The sequence below is a fragment of the Schistocerca nitens genome, chromosome 9 (assembly GCF_023898315.1).
Source record: "Schistocerca nitens isolate TAMUIC-IGC-003100 chromosome 9, iqSchNite1.1, whole genome shotgun sequence".
Lineage (NCBI taxonomy): Eukaryota > Metazoa > Arthropoda > Insecta > Orthoptera > Acrididae > Schistocerca > Schistocerca nitens.
The window spans coordinates 290,424,298-290,445,471 of record NC_064622.1 but is presented as its reverse complement, the minus strand read 5'-3'; the positions used below and the strand labels follow the sequence as shown (position 1 = coordinate 290,445,471).

At 40.7% G+C, this 21,174-nt stretch overlaps 1 protein-coding gene across 1 annotated transcript in view; it reads left to right on the top strand.

Annotated features, from left to right (window-relative positions):
• LOC126204186 (cubilin-like) overlaps positions 1–21,174 on the top strand; it is a 1,516,445-nt gene that overhangs the window by 352,545 nt on the left and 1,142,726 nt on the right. Inside the window, exons 18-19 of the mRNA XM_049938590.1 lie at positions 2,259–2,449; positions 12,746–12,902. Of these exons, the coding sequence (XP_049794547.1) occupies positions 2,259–2,449; positions 12,746–12,902 (348 nt within the window). The remainder of the gene's footprint in view (positions 1–2,258; positions 2,450–12,745; positions 12,903–21,174) is intronic.

The following is a 21,174-nucleotide window of genomic DNA, read 5'->3' as shown; positions in this document are numbered from 1 at the left end:
GTCATGATAACATTGACTGGTGAATGTACTGTGTTCAGAGATTCGGAGATTAGTATGCCCATGTAACATTATGTCTCCCCAGACCATAATGCCTTGACCACCAAAACAGTCATGTTCCTACAGCTTGCCATATGCAGGCGTGGCCAGGTTTAATATTGCATGTGCGTACTTGCCTCCAAATCTTTGAACACGGTACATTCAGTGATCAATGTTACAGTGACACTGCGCTCTTTAGTACCGTATTTCAACTCATAAAAACAAATTCCACATAACTCTAATATTTCTATTACACTGGTGTGCAAAACTCAAGGATGAAATTAACTTTCACATGATGTGACATAACTAATGAAACACAAACCAGACATAGAAAGAATGGTTACAGTGCAGAAGGTAACTGAAAGAAATATACAGTGAGAGGAATATAAATGACATTTTTTTTTTTTAAAGACAGTTTATCGAAGTCACTGTGATTCATCATAAATGACGGGACATGGTTGGTAATAGCATGTATTAGGTTCTGACTTCATTTTTATGGTCATCTATGGCAAATCTTTGTAGCTATGTAAAATTGCAAATTCCTTGTCTGGTTCATGTTCACTGATTATATATCTTCATCATCTCAACCCAGGGTCCAAGATGCCTTACACTCATTCCTCCACAGCCTCAAAATCATTTTTCCATGTGCATTTTTTCCTGTGTTGTGGCCCCCTCCATCTGATGTGCCACCTTCCTGAATGTGGATCTCCATGCCTTTGATGGTTCCATCCAATCCTCTCACTTTATCAAGCTCACAAACCATCAAAAGTATCTGCATTTTAGTAGCTGCCCTCCCTTGTGCAGTGTGCCGAAGGTCATACTAAGGCCTTCACAAACAGGCACCATCACCTAAACCTAGTCCACAAACAGATATCTTGTGCCATATCCTCATGCCTCCCTAATCCTCCAACCACCCCTGAGAACAAGTTGTAAAGAAGCACCCCTGTCATCACCCAGTACCATTCTGGACTGGCAAAACTGAACCGTCTCCATAGCCAGAACTTCCAGTGTTTATCATCATGCCTAAAAGTGAGGACCAACTGACACACAATTCTTGCCATCAGTTCCAAAGTGGTATTCTGCCACAAGCCAAATTTATCCAGTTATCTTAGTCCACACCTACACTGCACCCACTCCCAATCCATTGCCACTTAGGTCCTACCCCTGCTGAAGACCTTTGTGGAACTATTATCTGATACATCCCCCCCCCCCCCCCCTCCCCAGTCACATTCTACTACAGTCCTCCATGAGGCTTACGCTATCCTATAGAGGCAGGGCCACCTGTGAAAGCAGTAATGTCATACACCAGCTCTGCTGTAATTTCTGCACTGCATTTTATGGAAGTGTGACTGCTAACCTGCTGTCCAACAAACTGTAACTTAAAGCAGAGTTGACTATCCATTGGAAGAACATACTTCTGAGAATAAAATGCTCAATTTTTGTGGCTGCTTCGGAACGTATTCTATCTGGATCCTTTTCTGAATTATATGGATGGAAAATGACCTTGCAGCATATTCTTTGGTCTACAATCCTCCTGGCCTCATTCTCTGCTGGCCCCTGCCCAACCCCCCCCCCTCCCCCACTGTCCCAGATTCTAACCTCACTCATTCTGCATCCACATCCTCTTCCCCTCAGTTTCCCCTTCCTCTTTACTGTCTCCCTCTTCCAATCCATTCATCCACATCAATGTGCATTGTGTACAACTACTGCTGCGTGCACCCAGAATGAGTTCATCAGTGCTGATGCTGCATTTGTACCCTCTGCACTTGCTGCCCATCCCCCCTGCATTCCTATCACATGCACCTGCTGCCTGCCCCCTACCAGCCATCAGCCACTCTTCTCCCAATCCTCCTTCGTGCTCTCCACCTCCTTTTACCCCTCACCCTCTCAGTCTTATCTCAAGCCCTCACTCCTGTCGAGATTAGTACTATCCCAATGTAGTTGTACAAATGTGTATTTATGCATATGTATTTTTGTATATTTTTGTTCCCTATATTTCTGAAGAAGGATTCATTTGGAAGGTAGCAGATTTGTCAGTCTTGTTTAAGTGTCTTTCAATGACTCAGCATCTCTACTGTTTGGTGAGTTATTGGCTTTGTTTCTAACATTATTTACATTCCACCAGGACTTTCAGTTATCATATTATTTGCTTTAAGTATGCAATGTTGGATACTTATTTATTATTTTTATGTCTTCATTAGTTTATAATTGTTGCATTCAAGGTGTTTCTAGTTGCGGTGGACGGTTCACGGATGCTGAGAAAACAATTACATCACCCTACTATCCACAGATTTACCCTTATGGAATTGATTGTGAATGGACCATACACCTACCTCCAGGAGAAAGGCTATATGTTGAATTTACTGACTTTGATCTGCAATATTCAAAAAGCTGTACATCGGACTTTATCGAGGTAAATTTTGTGTATTGTTCTTTATTTTCCCTCTGAATCTTCTTTTTCCCACAAGACATGTACATGATTATGTACAAGAGATAGATTATCATATCAGACAAGTATGATGTTACGGCTGATGACATGAGGTGCTGTGATTAAAACTTACAAATCATGAAAATAACATATTTCACACATGCACACACAGTAATATTATCACAGTATTATTATAATTCTATATGTCACTCATGAAATTTGTGCATGCCCGGTGCTCAAACCCTGATTTCTCACTTATCACAAATGATCACCTTAATAAAATGGCTATCTGTACATGCTCCCTGGGTCAATCCAAACTTCCATATGTCACATGGTCTACATCCATATATCATTCGTCACATAAATGCTTGCAACATTGTGTTTATTTCCACAACAGTGGGAATGAGACAATGATGAATTGGGACCAATGTTGTTATCATTGTGTGCCCGCCTGCACTTGTGGTATGTGCATGTCTGAAAGAAGGATGTCAACAGTTTGACATACAGAATTTGGTTGGTCTGGGGAGTGTGCACATATAGCTGAAGTGGTTAAGGTGACCACGTGCCATAAGCAGGAAATTTGGGTTTGAGTCCTGGACCTGCACTAATTTCTATATGTCACTATTGGGTAGCAAATCTATACATAATATAATTAATGTCAAGGAATACACAGTACGTGTTTGTCATAGTTGCAGATGGTATAAACACAAAACATTTTTTATGCTGTTCTCACATTAGTGCTTTTTTTTTAAAAAAATATTGTTCCTCCAGTCAATTTCATATTTCTTCCCATTACATATGGAGCAAAAAATCACATATAGTGTAAAATCAATCAACAATCAGTAAAAGGTTTCATTTTCTTACTAAACAAAGACAAGTACTTTGCCTTTTGTGATTCTGTTGACAGGTTGACGTATAGGTGAATACCTCAGTTAAAAGATGAACCTTTAAAGGCAGAGGCATAGTTTTTTTTAACATGGAATTTCATTTTCTGTCTATATCATCATCATTCAACACTTCCAGTTTCCTGGATACCTGTTCATGGAGAACATCATCCACTGTCCATCCTCTGGTTACTAGATCAGCCTTGATCAAGTCCATCCATCAGGTTCGAGGTCTTCCTTTTCCCATTCACCTGTATTTCCAAATTTATTTTGGCTGTTCTAGTTGACTCCATTCTCATCACATGTCCATACCATCGAAGTCTAAATGCGCCAATTCGATCTAGTAGGGATGTTTTTACTTTGGCTTCTTTCCTTACCTCCTGATTTCTTAACCTGTCCATCTTGGTCTTTTGGATGGTGGATCTAAGAAATTTGATCTCTGCTGCTTGCAGCCTTGATAATTCTCTTTTTGTGAGGGTGCATGTTTCAATACCATAGGTCAGTACTGGTATCAAATAGCTATTGAACATCATCAGTTTGGCCGGTTTTGGGATCAAGTCAATCCCATAAAAGTGATCTTACTTGTTGGTAGAATTCAGGTCCTTTTTTCGCTGTGTTGATGATTTCATTTCTGGCCAAGTTATCACCAGAAATTACACTTCCAAGGTAAGGAAAACTGTCCGCACACTCCAGTTGGTGGTCTCCTAGTTTTACACTTGCTGGTTGCCCGACTCTGTTGACTGCCATCATCACTGCCTTGGTCTTGCTAATGTTGAGGTTATATTTCTCAAACTGAGATTTCCATTCATCAAGTCTGATCTGTACTTCGTCTTCAGTTTCACCCCAAATCATGATGTCATCAGCAAAGACAAATGGCTTCAGTTTACCTGACTTCTCCTTGTAATTCTTCATTATGGTATCCATAACAGTGATGTATAGTAGTGGAGACAGTGCACTTCCTTGCTGAACTCCACTCTTGGTCTCAGACCATGACGATTGTCTTTCCCAAATTTGGACATAGCTAGTACAGTCTTTGTACAACATCTGATTTTTTTATTAGTCCTTCAGGCAAATTCTTTTTCCTCAGGCATTCCCAAATCTTATCTCTTATAACACTATCATAGGCTTTTTTCTAAATCCAGAAATACAATGATCAAGTTCTTGCCTTTCTCCCAATAGTTTTCCATCAACATGCACAGAAATACAATGATCAAGTTCTTGCCTTTCTCCCAATAGTTTTCCATCAACATGCAGGTGCTAAAAATTAGATCTATTGTTGATCTGTTACTTCTGAAGCCATATTGTCCCTCCTCCAGCTGTGGTTATATGATAGTTCTCAGTCTTTTTTCTATGATGTCAAGTATTTTCAGCCCATAAGACAATAGGGTTATTCCTCTATAGTTGGTGGGTTTCTGCCTGCTGCCTTTCTTAAACAGGGTATTATTAAACCCTTGCTCCAACCTGTAGGTATTACGTTATCTGCCCATGTGACATTGAGTAATCGGTGCAGCCATTATATCCTTGGATTCCTGCTGCATTTATCATATCTACGTTCACTTCATCTACACCTGAAGATTTTCCTTTAGGCGCAGATTTTAAGGCTGCCTCCGTTTCTGTCCAGGTGATGGGAGGTTCCTCATTGTAAGTGTGGATTTCCAGTTCTGTATTTGGTTCTTCAACTGATTTATTTAATAGGTGGTCAAAATGGTTTTTCAGAACTTCTCTCATGTCACTTTCTGTCCTAACCAGATTTCCGTTTTCATCTTCAAGTGCTTTTATGATATTCGCTGGCTTCCTTTTACCTCTGATAACCTTATACAACAGTTTCTTATTTCCTCTAATGTCTTATTCTATGATAATTGTCATTACTGTTACTTTTAACAAACTTAAACATTTTGAGCATTTAAAGACTGCCAAGTGGTGAAAATAGCTCCTTTTTGTAATAGACATCTGCATCTCTCTGTAGGTTTTGCTTTATGCATTACTCAGTGAAGAGAATCTCTTTGCTATATGGAGAGTCTCCTCGAAATATGATATAGCAGAGTCTCGATATTTCAAGTCATTGAATTAAAAGTCTCTTGTAATCCAAGCCTTGTAAAATAAATAAATAAAACATAAAACAACTACTTACAATGTATCAATCCTTAATACATTTCCCTCACCCACAGTGAAAGAACTACTGTACAGTGTATTGATCCTTAATCGGTTTCCCCCACCTACACACAGCACAACACATGCCAAACCACCCATTCTCCATAGTTGGGTCCACAGCAATGGCCACAGACATACCCTTCTCCTAGTTTTTAATTGTTTACATAAGAAAACCTTTTGTTGAAAGTGGTGTTTTAGGTTATTCATTGTTGGTACAGTGCAGTGTTGTGTTTATTTTGTTTGCTGACTGTTTTCAATGGTATGACTTCTACAGATGAGTGCTGTAACAAAGAGAAAGAAATTTGTGCCTTGGGATAGTAAGTTACAAGCATAAAAAAAAGAAAAAAAAGTGACACATGCAAGCACTTCATCTGGAATGTGGTGTCGGCGAAGTTACTGTTGATGACTGGTGAAGAAACGGACTTGATCTGGAACAGTTTTCTTGATAAAATTTTGTCTAGAATCTCTTAACTGAAAACTATAGAGAAATCAGAGTTTGAAAAAACAAGTGAGACATTGTTCTTGTGGTTTAAATAACAAAGGCAGAAGGAGTCTCCAATTTCTGGTCCGATATTGCAGGTGGAAGCCTTCTTTTTAGCAATGAGCTGCAGTAGGGAAATGACAGTTCTGCTGCTAGTTTGGGCTATCTAGACTAATGGAAGAAGAGGTATGGGATGCATTAAAGAGATGTATGCAGAAAAAAACTTCGTAGTAACTCTGAGACCATATCTAATAATGGAAAATCCAGGACAGAATGTAACAATATCATGAAAAGGAAAGTTGCCACTCACCATATAGTGGAGATGTTGAGTCGTAGATAGGCACAACAAAAAGACTGTCACAAAGAAAGCTTTCTGCTCGTAAGGCCTTCATCAGAGATAGAAGACAGACACACACACACTCACACACACACTCAGGCAAAAACAGCTCACACACAGATGGCTGTCATCTGAGGCAACTGTAGCCACACTGTGAGAATCAGCACCAGTGCATGATGGAAGTGACGACTGGGGGGTGGTAAGGGTGAGGCTGGAGCAGGGATGGGGAGGGATAGTAGGCTATGGGTGGTGGACAGTGCAGTGCTGCTTGGGAGCATGCAGGGACAAGGTGGAGAGAGGGTAGGACAGCTGTGTGCAGTCGGGATGTTACATGGGAGAGGTGGGGGAGGAGGGGGGGGGGGGCTAGGGGAATGGGGATGCTGGATAGGTGAGGACAATGACTAACAAAGGTTGAGGCCAGGAGGGTTATGGGAATGTAGGATATATAGCAGGGAAAGTTCCCACCTGTGAAATTCAGAAAAAATTGGTGTTGGTGGGAAGGATAATTATGGCACAGGCTGTGAAGCAGTCATTGAAATGAAGGACATAATGTTTGGCAGCGTGCTCAGCAACCTGATGGTCCACTTTTTCCCTGGCCACAGTTTGTTGGTGGCCATTCATGCAGTCAGACAGCTTTTTGGTTGTCATGCCCATTTAGAATACAGCACAGTTATTGCAGCTTAGCTTGTAGAACACATGACTGGTTTCACAGGTAGCCCTACCTTCGATGGGAAGGCTTCAGTGAGACCCTTGGTATATTTCAACAGGGACCACTTGTCACTGCAGATGTGACGACCTTTGGTAGCTAGGCTGTGTGGAAGGGACTTCTTGGTAAGGAACGGGTGGCAGCTGTCAAGGTGGTTAGTATTTTTGATACTGATGGAGGTACTGATGTAGCCATCTTCGAGGTGGAGGTCAACATCTAGCAAGGTGGCTTGTTGGGTTGAGTAGTGCCAGGTGAAGCAAATGGGGTAGAAATTGTTGAGGTGTGGAGGAACGTGGATAGGGTGTCCTCACCCTTGATCCAGATCGCAAAGATGCCATCAATGAATCTGAACCAGGTGAGGGGCTTAGGATTCTGGGCGTAGAGGAAGGATTCCTCTAGATCGCCCATAAATAGACTGGCATAGGATGGTGCCAAGCATGTTCCCATATCCGTACCGTGGATTTGTTTGTAGGTAATGCCTTCAACCACTGTGCTGCATTCTTTGTGGGCATGACAACCAACGAGCTGTCTGTCAGCATGAATGGCCACCGACAAACTGTGGCCAAGAATCAAGTGGACCACCCGGTTGCTGAGCATGCTGCCAAACATGATGTCCTTCATTTCAATGACTGCTTCACAGCCTGTGCCATAATTATCCTTCCCACCAACAGTACGTTTTCTGAATTGCACAGGTGGGAACTTTCCCTGCTATATATATCCTACGTTATCATAATCCTCTTGGCCTCGACCTTTGTTAGTCATTGTCCTCGTCCATCCAGCCCCCCTATTCCCATTCCAGCACTATACAGTCCCCATTCCACCAGTCTTTTCACATCTCCCCTTTTCCATTACCCGCCCTCCCCATCTCTCCCCTACCCTCAGTCTAGCTTCCCGACAGCATGTAGCTGCCCTACCCTCTCTCTACCTTGTTCCTGCATGCTCCCAAGCACAACTGCACTGTCTGCCACCCTTACAGTACCATCCCTCCCCCTGCTCACTCCAGCCTCCTCCGTATCCCCACCCAGTCGCCACTCCTGTCACGCTCTGGTGCTGCTACTTGCAGTGTGGTTACAGTTGCCTAAGACTGCAGTCATGTGAGTGTGTATGTGTCTGTAATCTGCTTTTGATGAAGCTTTCTTTGTGACAATCTTTTTGTTGTGCCTATCTGTTACTCAGCATCTCTGCTATATGGTGAGTGGCAATATTCCTTCTCATAATATTGAGACCATATCTGAATTTACTGCAACACAGTGTGAGAGTGATGAAGGTGATAAGGCAATCACGAGTCACATGGCTACGCTGCACTTGAGACCACCTTGCGCTACGTGGAACAACAGTCTGTGAGGCAACACCAGCCAACATGCAGCTCTTCTGTTTGCGGCACAATACTGCCATGCGGAAACGTTACAGCTTTATGAAACATCACTATTATTTTACGAAGTAAATTGTTTCCAGACTTAAGTCAAAAACTTTATTCTGCCAATGTGAACGCTTATGTAAACTTTTTGTTTTAATAAAGTTGATATTTTCACAGCTATATTCTTTTCAGTATTGTTTTGGTTCTTTTTCCCACAAAAATTTCAATAGGTCAAGTTTTCAATAGTTCGATGTGGTCCTGATCCTGTTCACTTTGAACTATAGAGACTCTGCTGTACCATACTGTATTATTCTCTGAAACTGTGTGTGATATGCAGTGTAAACAGCCTCTCAGCTTGTGCGGTATGTAAGTATGTGTAAGGTGTATCATGCTTTATTCAGCTTCCTATTAGTTTTGCTGGTATGTGTTTGCCATCTTAAGTTATGCTAGGCCTGTGTGCTTAAAGTCTTGTTTCTGATGCAGGTGATATTTCAGTCATGAATTTTCATATGTGGCTTAGTTTTCTTGGTTCTTAGATGAAAGTGTAGAAATGTGTTTTTGTGTGTTGATTGCCAGGTGATTTCTGCCAAACCAATCATCCAGCTCACCTGTTTCTTCAGCTGTATCCTCTTGAAATTGAAGATTGATGCAGCTGCTGATGAGGGTACTCATATCATTTGCAAAGAGTGTGCTGGTAATGGCACAGATGCCTTGTGGAAAGTTGTTTGTGTGTACAAGGTACAGGATTTGTCCAAGTATTAATCTTGGGACACACCTTGTGGAATATCTCCATAATCAGAATGGAATGTTCTGGTATATGTTTATTGCTGCTTTCTATTTGTAATATATGAGCAGAACCATTACGCAGGGATGCCTTTGATGCTATAGGGCTGCAATTTCTGTAATAAAATATTGTTATCGGTCACATAAAATGCTTGTGACTAATGTAAGATGATTCCAACTTCAATTTTGTTTTTTATTGAGAGCATCTAGGGTAGAGTGTATTGTACTCCTATGTAGCAGTCTTTGTGAATCTATTCTTCCTGAACCCATGCTCAGTGTGAGAGAGAATTTGGTTCATTTCTGAAAAATTCACTTATCCTTTCATAAATTTGTAGTAATTAACCATCAGAGCTGCTATTTTTTTCTTTTTTTAAATCTTTTGTTTACCACTACTAGTTTCAAGTGATGGCTCATTCTCAAGTGGTACGTACATACATTCAAGTGCTAAATAAATTATATTTTTTAACAAAAATTAGCTGTGGTGGATAACTGTTACAACAGGATGTGTTTCATACAATTGCTACTTTCTGTTTGTAAGATATGCACAGAACCAGTTCGAAGGGATGCGTATGTCATACACAATAAATATTTTGATAAATTACTCTTTCCAGAATTTTCCCAAACACAAGTCACTGTGTAATTTTCTACATTATTTTTCTCACCTTGCTTTAGGACTGGAATAATGTTTTTCACCTTCTATCAGGAAATGTACCTGTCATCAAAGATGAATTTTACACATTATAAAGTGGGCAGGTATTTTATTTATGCAGTTCTTTATGATTCAGTCAGAGATAGCATAAATTCCAGATGATTTTTTAGATTCTTTGTGCTGAATATAATTTCATCAGCAATAGTTTTCCAGAAGAACATAGAAGCCATGAAAGGTTTTGTTTTAAATTCCATATTGGGTAAGGATTTGTTGTAGTAATTTTTCTTAAAATACTTGCCTACTAACTATTAAATATATTGGCAGCTACGTGTTGCTTAGTGATTATAGACTTGTGGTAAATCAGAGTTGTGTTTTCCTTCGTGTTGAGGAGGCAACTGATTTTTTTCGTGTCTTATTATAACAGTCCATACTACTTGTGCTTTATTTTAAGATGAAACCACACAATTGTCATCAGCCATTCTTTTGTTGTGTCCTATAACTTTTTTCAGGACTTTTGCATATTCTTTAATTTGGTAATTTCTTAAGATTAAGGATTGTTGTTTCGAAGTACTTTGTCAGAAACATTGTTTCAATTGCAAGAAATTTTTATGCCAGTTTGTAGAGTCTTTTGCTTTAAAATGTTTTAGTCTAAGAGGGGAAGTAATATGGAAATAGTCAAGGAATGTATACAACCTTCGAGCAGGCATGCCTTTGTATAAAGTGCACCAACTACAAATAACAGTATTTTGTACAGTTTCATTGATGTGTTGCTTGTTGCTTTACAACTGCGAGCCCATACCTATTCCTTCATTACTGCTGGAGCTAACCCAGTGCTAAGTTCTGCTGTCACAAGTGAGAAGCATCAATATAACATAAACTGTGTGGCAGGTGAGAAAAAATGTATGATCCATGCAAGAAAATAACCCAAACTCTGAGCTAGTGGCACAATCCCACAATGAGGCAGTTGTACATGAGATAATTAGCAATCTAATAAGTATTTGACAGTGATCTGATGCAACTGTGCTGTTTAATGCTTAGAGTGCGTCATTACTGGGGGGTAAGACTTGTACATGGCATCAAAGTGATATAATGAAAATTTATTTCATTATTTTTAGATTAAACAGTGATTTAGCACATATAATGTAAGTTCATTTCACCATTGTTTAATTAAACTGAACCATGATTTTCCTCATCCATGTTTACCTTGGTAACATGAAGACAGCTATTATTTAAATGTGTACAAAGTGTGCCGAAGGCCCACTAATGTTAAAAAAATCAGCGCACTTGCTTGAGGGTGAAGAATTATCCCATTTTTTTTGTCTGTATCATCTGCCTCACAAATTCATCCCAGTGTTCATCTGCTAATGTGTTATTGAAGGCTTTTATATTTATGCTGCCATAATTTCTGACTTTAGCAGCATATTTATTGTTGTGGTTTGAAAAGAGAACATTTAAAAATTTGAGGACTTGGGCATGATGGTCACTATAACTAGCCTCCACAAGTTATTTGGACTGGAAGGGAAAGTTTGTAAATATGTGGTCCAATGTTGTTTCAGAACAATTTTTTTGTGACTTGGGGAGAATGTTCAAGTAGCTTTCAGATTGTGAGAATCGATAGAGATTCTCTTGGTGAAGTTTGTTTAATTCTGGTTCCTGATTTCTGAGAAATACTTTAATATTGTCAGAAGGGAATGATAAAAGCAAGTAATAATTGCATTATTTTCTTAAGTTTTAGTAGCAGCGAGCCTGAAATCCTTATCTTTATTGAAATAATGTAACTGGTCCAAACTTCTATATTTTTGAAATTTTCCTCCACTTTTCTGCCTTTTTCTACAGTAATGGGTCAGCATATGTAATTACATATACTGATTGAGCAAATTTGGCCTGATTTCTGCAAGTTTTCTGTGATATTGCAGTTAAACAGTTCAAGCCACTTGTAAATCCTTGTATTTGTGATAATATCATAGATATTACTGCCTAACAAATTTATTCATATTATTATTTACTTTAATTTATGCATGCATTTCGTCGCTTTTCTTTGGGGTAAGTAATTTAATTACACTCACTGCAGTTCAGCGTCTCTCTGTTGTAATTTGCACACCATCAGCTTGCTCAGTTTTAACATTTTGCTTGCAAATCCCATCAGCTCTATCACTGATTTATCCTTCTCATCATCATTAAATTTAATTTGTTAACATTAACTTCAGCCTATCAGATAGCAATGTGCACTACTGTATGTGGTCAAATAACCAAATTATTTCTTACTACTACCGGTTAATACTTAATCAGTTTCGTTAGCTGTTTCTATCTCTCCTGGACACTATGGGTAATGCTTAGGGCACTCACTGTACATGTATTCTTCCTGGAAACGCTTTTTACTTGCAAAGTGAAACTTATGCTTTACTAAATCATTATTTCTAATCCACAGATTTAGAATTAATGTATTCTATCAGTATGTGTATAGACAGGCTTTGGATTCATGATAACCATTTATTTCCATTACATTTTTGTTAATATTCAGTTTGAAAAATGAAATACAGGTACTTTTTTAAGAACATTAACAGAGGTATAAATGTAGTCTCATCACAATGGGTGATTTTCTGGTATTGTACCTCAAAGTGGTCATGATTTGAGCCCACTCTTATTTTGTTTAGCTCCTTTTATTTTTGTAGTATTATGATAATTACATATATCGGTGCATAAATAATCTAAAAAAGAACCATACTCACCATGCATTCAAGTGATTTTTTGGGAGGAGGATTAGTAGAGGGGGTGGGGGCAGGGGAGGGCGAGAGAGAGGAAGAGAGAGAGAGAGAGAGAGAGAGAGAGAGAGAGAGAGAGAGAGAGATGGGGAAGTGAGAGGGGAAATGTGGTGTGGTAGAAAAGAATTGAAGTTATATCATTATGAATAGTGTTGTGTTTGAATGTTACAGTTGAGAGATGGAAATTCAGAGGAATCCCCACTGATTGGTCGCTACTGTGGAGTTTATAGGCCAGCCAGCTTTATGTCAAATGGCAATAAACTCTACCTCCGTTTCCGGACAAACCTGGCACTAGGTGGAAGAGGCTTTAGCATGAAATATCATGCTGGTGAGTGATATCAGTTAATCACTGTTTATGAAATTAGATACTATAATTGAATTGTGTTTTATTCATCTCATGGTGTACATTTGCAATCCGTTTGGTTTGCGTACAGGAGCCAAATCAAAAATCTATAATGCAGGTACACTGATTTTTACATTAATAAATAACAGCACTATAATAACACTATAAGGATATTTCTTGGAATATGCAACACATTGTATCCAGCTCAAATTTCTAGTTTGTCTTGCATGAATACATCCACTGAGTAATAACACTTCAGTGTCAGTACCTCATATAGCTTTCTTTTAAGTGGACCTAAATTCATGTGCATCAACTTGTTCCCTTTTAATTTATTACAAATTTTCATTCCCACGTACTGAGGTCCCTGGGCATACAGTCTGAGGTGGTGGGTGGGGAGCATAAAATTTTCTTTGTTTCTAGTATCTTGTGAATGGACAAAATTGTTTCCCTCAAATAATTCATGCCTGGTGTACAAAAATATAATAATCTCATATATGTATAAGGATGGCAGACTTAATATTTTAAGCTTCAAATAATGGTCGACATGGTTCTTTATAATTTGCAGTGCACATATTTCGAATGATTTTTTTCTGTATTTTTAGTATCTGCTTGTCGAGTTCCCATAAAAACAATACCATACTTAATAATGGATTCAAAGTAGCTTGTATATGCTACTCTTCATGTGTCCATGCCAGGTGCAGCTGGTAATATTTGCATTGCAAATGCAAAGCTGCTCAGTTTGTTTGCAGGTATTCAATTTGTGCCTGCTTGCTCAAATTGTTGTCTACATTTAAACCTAAGAATCTGACTGAGTCAACTTCTTCTATACCTTGGTCGTTGTGTACAATCTTAATCTGCGCACATTTTGACTGTTTGGGTTTGAACTGCATCATGCGAGTCTTAGAGTCTTGGATATGTTTAGATTCAACTCATTTAGCTGAAACCAAGTTTATAAGATACTGAAGGTACTGATCACAGAGTTGGGAATTTTTTCTGAATCCTGACCTTCAATTAAGACAGAAGTATCATCTGTCCACACCCTGACACACACACACACACACACACACACACACACACACACACACACACACACACACACACACACACACTTATATCCATCCGCACATATACACACACAGGCAGACATATGTAAATGGAAAGAGGTGGGGCAGAGATGTCAGTTGAGGCGGAAGTACAGAGGCAAAGATGCTGTTGAATGACAGGTGAGGTACGAGCGGCAGCAACTTGAAATTAGCGGAGGTTGAGGCCTGGTGGGTAACGGGAAGAGAGAATATATTGAAGGGCAAGTTCCCATCTCCGGAGTTCTGATAGGTTGGTGTCAGTGTGAAGTATCCACATAACCCGGACGGTGTAACACTGTGTCAAGATGTGCTGGCCGTGTACCAAGGCATGTTTAGCTACAGGGTGATCCTCATTACCAACAAACACTGTATGCGAATGGACAGTTTGTTGCTGGTCATTCCCACATAGAATGCTTCTCAGTGTAGGCATGTCAGTTGGTAAATCACGTGTGTGCTTTCACACGTGGCTCTGCCTTTGATCGTGTACACCTTCCGGGTTACAGGACTGGAGTAGGTGGTGGTGGGAGGATGCATGGGACAGGTCTTACACCGGGGGCGGTTACAAGGGTAGGAGCCAGAGGTTAGGGAAGGTGGTTTGGGGATTTCATAGGGATGAACCAAGACGTTACGAAGGTTAGGTGGACGGCGGAAAGACACTCTTGGTGGTGTGGGGAGGATTTCCTGAAGGATGGATCTCATTTCAGGGCAAGATTTGAGGAAGTTATATCCCTGCTGGAGAGCCACATTCAGAGTCTGATCCAGTCCCGGGAAGTATCCTGTCACAAGTGTGACACTTTTGGGGTTCTTCTGTGGGAGGTTCTGGGTTTGAAGGAATGAGGAAGTGGCTCTAGCTATTTGCTTGTGTACCAGGTTGGGAGGGTAGTTGCGGGTTGCGAAAGCTGTTTTCAGGTTATTGGTGTAATGGTTCAGGGATTCAGGACTGGAGCAGATTCGTTTGCCACGAAGACCTAAGCTGTAGGGAAGTGACTGTTTGATATGGAACGGGTGGCCACTGTCAAAATGGAGGTACTGGTGCTTGTTGGCGGGTTTGATGTGGACGGATGTGTGAAGCTGGCCATTGGACAGATGGAGGTCAACGTCGAGGAAAGTGGCATGGGATTTGGAGTAGGTGAATCTGATGGAACCAAAGGAGTTGAGGCTGGAGAGGAAATTCTGGAGTTCTTCTTCACTGTGAGTCCAGAACATGAAGATGTCATCAATAAATCTGTACCAAACTTTGGGTTGGCAGGCTTGGGTAACAAAGAAGGCTTCCTCTAAACGACCCATAAATAGGTTGGCGTACGAGGGGGCCATCCTGGTACCCATGGCTGTTCCCTTTAATTGTTGGTATGTCTGGCCTTCAAAAGTGAAGAAGTTGTGAGTCAGGATGAAGCTGGCTAGGTAATGAGGAAAGAGGTTTTAGGTAGGGCAGCAGGTGATCAGCGTGAAAGGAAGTGCTCTATCGCAGCGAGGCCCTGGACGTGTGGGATATTTGTGCATAAGGAAGTGGCATCAATGGTTACAAGGATGGTTTCCGGGGGTAACAGATTGGGTAAGGATTCCAGGCGTTCAAGAAAGTGGTTGGTGTCTTTGGTGAAGGATGGGAGACTGTATGTAATTGGTTGAAGGTGTTGATCTCGTAGGCAGAGGTACGTTCTGTGGTGGCTTGGTAACCAGCTACAATGGGGCAGCCGGGATGATTGGGTTTGTGAGTTTTAGGAATTAGGTAGAAGGTAGGGGTGCAGGGTGTCGGTGGGGTCAGGATGTTGATGGAGTCAGGTGAAAGGTTTTGTAGGGGGCCTAAGGTTCTGAGGATTCCTTGAAGCTTCGCCTGGACATCAGGAATGGGATTATCTTGACAGACTTTTTATGTAGTGTTGTCTGAAAGCTGACGCAGTCTCTCAGCCACATACTCCTGACGGTCAAGTACCACTGTCGTGGAACCCTTGTCAACCGGAAGAATGATGATGGATCGGTCAGCCTTCAGATCACGGATAGCCTGGGCTGCAGCTGTGGTGATGTTGGGAGTAGGATTAAAGCTTTTCAGGAAGGATTGAGAGGCAAGGCTGGAAGTGAGAAATTCCTGGAAGGTTTGGAGAGGGTGATTTTGAGGAAGAGGAGGTGGGTCCCGCTGTGGTGGAGGACGGAACTGTTCCAGGCAGGGTTCAATTTGGATAGAGTCTTGGGGGGTTGGTCCATTAGGAGTGGGATTAGGATTATTTTTCTTTGTGGCAAAGTGATATTTCCAGCAGAGAGTACGAGTATAGGACAGTAAATCTTTGACAAGGGCTGTTTGGTTGAATCTGGGAGTAGGGCTGAAGGTGAGGCCTTTGGATAGGACAGAGGTTTCGGATTGGGACAGAGGTTTGGAGGAAAGGTTAACTACTGAATTGGGGAGTTGTGGTTCGAGATTGTGTTGATTAGAATTTTGAGGTTTTGGGGGGAGTGGAGCTGGAAGTGGGAGATTGAGTAGATGGTAGAGACTGGGTCTGTGTGCAATGAGAGGAGGTTGAGGTTTGTTGGAAAGGTTGTGGAGCGTGAGTGAGTTGCCTTTCCGGAGGTGGGAAACCGGGAGATTGGATAGTTTTTTGAGGTGGACGGTGGCATGCTGTTCTAATTTGCAGTTGGCGTGTAGGAGGATGCTCTGAACAGCCGGTGTGGATATGGGAGAGGAAAGATTGAGGACTTTTATTAGGGATAGGAGTTAACGGGTGTGTTCATTGGCTGAATTGATGTGTAGGTGAAGGATTAGGCAGGTGAGGGCTATGGATTCTTTGGTTTGGAACTGGTATAGGGACTGATGGAATGTTTGCGGAGGGAATGTAAATAAAACTTAATGGGGTCATTGTGGGGATGTTGTGAGGGTGACATGGTATTAGACTGTGGAAAGTGTAACAGAATGTTCAGATGTGTGTAAAATCTTATGGGACTTAATTGCTACTTAACCTAAATTATCCTAAGGACAAACACACACACTCATGCCCAAGGGAGGACTCGAACCTCCGCCGGGACCAGCCGCACAGTCCAGGACTGCAGCGCCTTAGACCGCTCAGCTAATCCTGCGCGGCAGTGTAACAGAGGCTGAGATGAAAATAAAAATATATGGGGAGAGATAAAGGTGAACTAGAAAGCAACTAGAAATCTGGTGTGAAGAAAGTCGAAAAAGTGTTGGTTAAAGCTGAGCTATGTTGATCCTGTGGTGAACTTATTAGGTTGGTAAAAACGATGTGCACAAAGGTTAGCTGGTTGTGTTGCCTCCAAAACACATTAAAGGGCAGAGAAATTCAGGAAATTTTCGAAAAAACTGCGTGTAAATGTATTAAAAGGAGTGGTTTTGTAGTGGCAGATTATTCAAAATGAGGCTAACAATTGTCTGATGAAGAAATAATGATTTTAAAACCTGTGGGAAGCAGCTAAAAAATGATCGGTGATGAGGGAATAACGGAAATGGAAATAAGGCAAAAGTTGTTAGAACTAGCCGAAATGGTTGTTTAATAGGTGAAAGGAACTGTTTGTGAACTGGGAACGGTGGATTTTATAGCAGCGGTAGTGTTGAAAGTGGAAAAAAAAATTTTTTGGTTATGGTTTGGAAGTAAGTTACGTATATGTAGGCAGGATAAAATTGTAAGGTAGATTACGGTAAAAAGGGTAAGGTGAATACAAAGTGAAACTACTTGCACAAACAAAAAGGGAAAGTTAGATGACAGAAAAGATTTCGAAATGCAACAGTGACAATAACAAACGTAATTGTTGGGTTCAAATGAATGATATGAATATAATAGAGGGAAACATTCCACGTAGGAAAAATATATCTAAAAACAAATGCGTTGGTATGTTGTTAGAGACAATATAAACAATAACAAACACGCACACAAATTTCAAGCTTTCGCAACCCAAGGTTGCTTAATCAGGAAAGAGGGAAGGTGAAGGGAAGAAGACGAAAGGATGTGGGTTTTAAGGGAGAGGGTAAGGAGTCATTCCAATCCCGGGAGTGGAAAGACTTACTTTAGGGGGAAAAAGGATAGGTATACACTCGCGCGCGCGCGCGCGCGCGCGCGCGCACACACACACACACACACACACACACACACACACACACACACACATATCCATCCGCATATGTCTGTGTATGTGCGGATGGATATGTGTGTGTGTGTGTGTGTGTGTGTGTGTGTGTGTGTATGTGTGCGAGTGTATACCTGTCCTTTTTTCCCCCTAAGGTAAGTCTTTCCGCTCCCGGGATTGGAATGACTCCTTACCCTCTACCTTAAAACCCACATCCTTTCGTCTTTCCCTCTCCTTCCCTCTTTCCTGATGAAGCAACCGTGGGTTGCGAAAGCTTGAATTTTGCGTGTATGTTTGTGTTTGTTTGTGTGTCTATAAACCTGCCAGCGCTTTCGTTTGGTAAGTCACATCATCTTTGTTTTTAGATATATTTTTCCCATGTGGAAATATATATATATATATATAGGGAAACATTCCACGATCCCCCAGTCAGAAAAATAATATGGTCAATTTGAAGAGATGCTAACTCTTTCCTTGTATGATACTGCTGCTAATGCCATAGTTTTCAAGTTTTGTAAACAGGGAGTGCATGGTTTACAGAATCAAATGCCCACGTGAGGTCACAGAAAATTCCAGCCACCTTATATTGGTTAATTAAGATTATCACTGCTGCTGTTTGTCATCTTCTCATGAATACATAAAGCCATTTCCTCCCACTGAGGTGGCAAAAATCATTGGACAGCAATATGCACATATACAGATGGTGGTAGTATTGCATGCACAATGTATAAAACGGTAGTGCAGTGACAGAGCTGACATTTGTACTCAGGAAATATGTGTGAAAATGTTTCTAACATAATTATGCCCATACAGTGGTAATTAATATACTTTGAATGTGGAATGGTAGTTGAAGCTAGATACATGAGACACTCCATTCTGGGAATCATTAGGAAATTGATATTCTAAGGTCACAGTGTCAATAAAGTGCTGAGAATACAAAATTTCATGCATTACCTCTCACCAAGGACAACATAGTGCCTGATGGCCTTCACTTAATGATCAAGAGGAGCAGTGTGTGGATAGAGTTGTCAGTGTAACAGACAAGCAACACTGCATGAAATAACCACAGATATTAATGTGGGACGTACGATGAATTTATCCAATAGGACAGTGTGGCAAAATTTACTGTTAATGGGCTATGGCAGCAGATGACCGACACGAGAGCGTAGATGACCGTCATGAGAGCCTTTGCTAACAGCATGTCATCGCCTGCAGTGCTTCTCCTGGGCCCGTGACCATACGGGTTGGACCTTAGATGACTGGAAAATGGTTGCCTGGTCAGATGAGTCCTGCTTTCAGTTGCTAAGAGCTGATGGTAGGCACAGACCCCACGAAGCCATAAATGCATGTTGTGAAAAAGGTACTGTGCAAGTTGGTGGTGGCACCATAATGGTCTGAAAATGGTTATATTTGGCTACTTGGAGACCATTTGCCACCATTCATGGACCACATGTCCCTAAACATCAATGTGCCGTGGTTCCGGGCCACAATTGTTCACAACTGAATTAAAGAACATTCTGGCAATTTGAGCAAATGATTTGGCCACCCAGGTCGTCCAGCATGAATCCCATCAAACATTTATAGGATGTAATTGAGAGGTCAGTTTGTGCACAAAATCCTGCACCAGCAACAATTTCACAGCTATGAACAGCTATAGAGACATCATGGCTAAATATTTCTGCAGGGGACTTCCAGTGACTTGTTGAGTCTGTGCCACATTGGGAGTTACTGCACTGTGCTGAGCAAAAGGAGCTCCAACATGATATTACGAAGTATCCCATGGCTTTTGTCACCTCAGTGTGTACTTGCATCTCTCAGTATTATGTTCAGAGCTTGACTTTAATCTTGGAAATACTATCAAGAAGTTATACAGTTTTACTAGTATTTTGCTTGAAATTTCTGGAATGTGCAGTCATAAGCTGGCCCTGCAAATAATTCAGGCAGAATCACTGTGTAATATTAGACTATTTCTCATGTAAAGACAAACACATTCTATGGATTTTTGTTTCCAATATTGCATATGAGTGTACTGTAGCATTTCCATTTCATTTCTTACTACATTTATACTAAGACATGTGCATTCTACACTTTTTTCAAATATTTTTTTTTACAGTGTTTAATCAAGTTTTTTGTCCAGCCCTATCATAAATTTAATGATCAAGATTCTTATCTTCTACCCTGCAAAAATCTAGTTCTGTCAGAGTGAAGTGAGTAAAATTTCCGGAAATAAATAGTGCAAAGAACTTACTTAATATTCGTGCAGACATTTCTAGCATTGCCACAATCATCTTGTAACGACATATTACAGTAAATCAGTTTATAGTTCCCTGACTAATGTTGAAATTGGATGCTTTGAGCTGTGGAGACTGCTTGGTACCTAAAACTTCATGTGAAGGTGACTTAGTTCCTAAAATGATAAATGACTTCATAACAAGCAGTTGCAGATCCAGGGTTTATATCTGGGCGAGTGTCACAGTTATTGCCTCCCCCTCCTCAAACACACAGCTGTCACCTGCACTTTTAACATGCCACAGATGCCTGTTATTTTAATAACAATAAAATAAAAAATGTATACATCACTGCTTGGTATGTCACTTTGGCATTAGGTACAAGAAACTGCAAGAAATTGCAAATCATAAATCCGAAAATTTATGGGATAGGGTTGGGTGCTCACAATCTGCACAAAAGTGCCATGAATTGCCTAGAGGCTCTCTACATTATAGCACTAAGAGTAATAGTGATATTGCACTCCAAAATGTCAGTGACACTTATCCTCTGCCATGGTATTGTCTTTGACATTGTAATTGTCTATGAAACTTTTGAACTTGGAGGCATTGATAAAGAAGACAGCCCCACTTTACAATTCACACTTTGTAGTTTCACTGTCATTGGTAAATGTGGCTGTCCTTGTACTAGTGTTAGTATCAACAGTACCTGTGGATGGTCAAGCTGTAACATGACTGCTTCTGACTGTCAACTGATAGTATACTGGATGGTGTTGAGTACCCTGACAGTATACTGGATGCTGTCGAGAACCCTGTTATTAAGAAGTACAGAAGAAAAGGAAATGCTTTTTATGTTGTGTACAGTATGAGATTCTACATGATGTG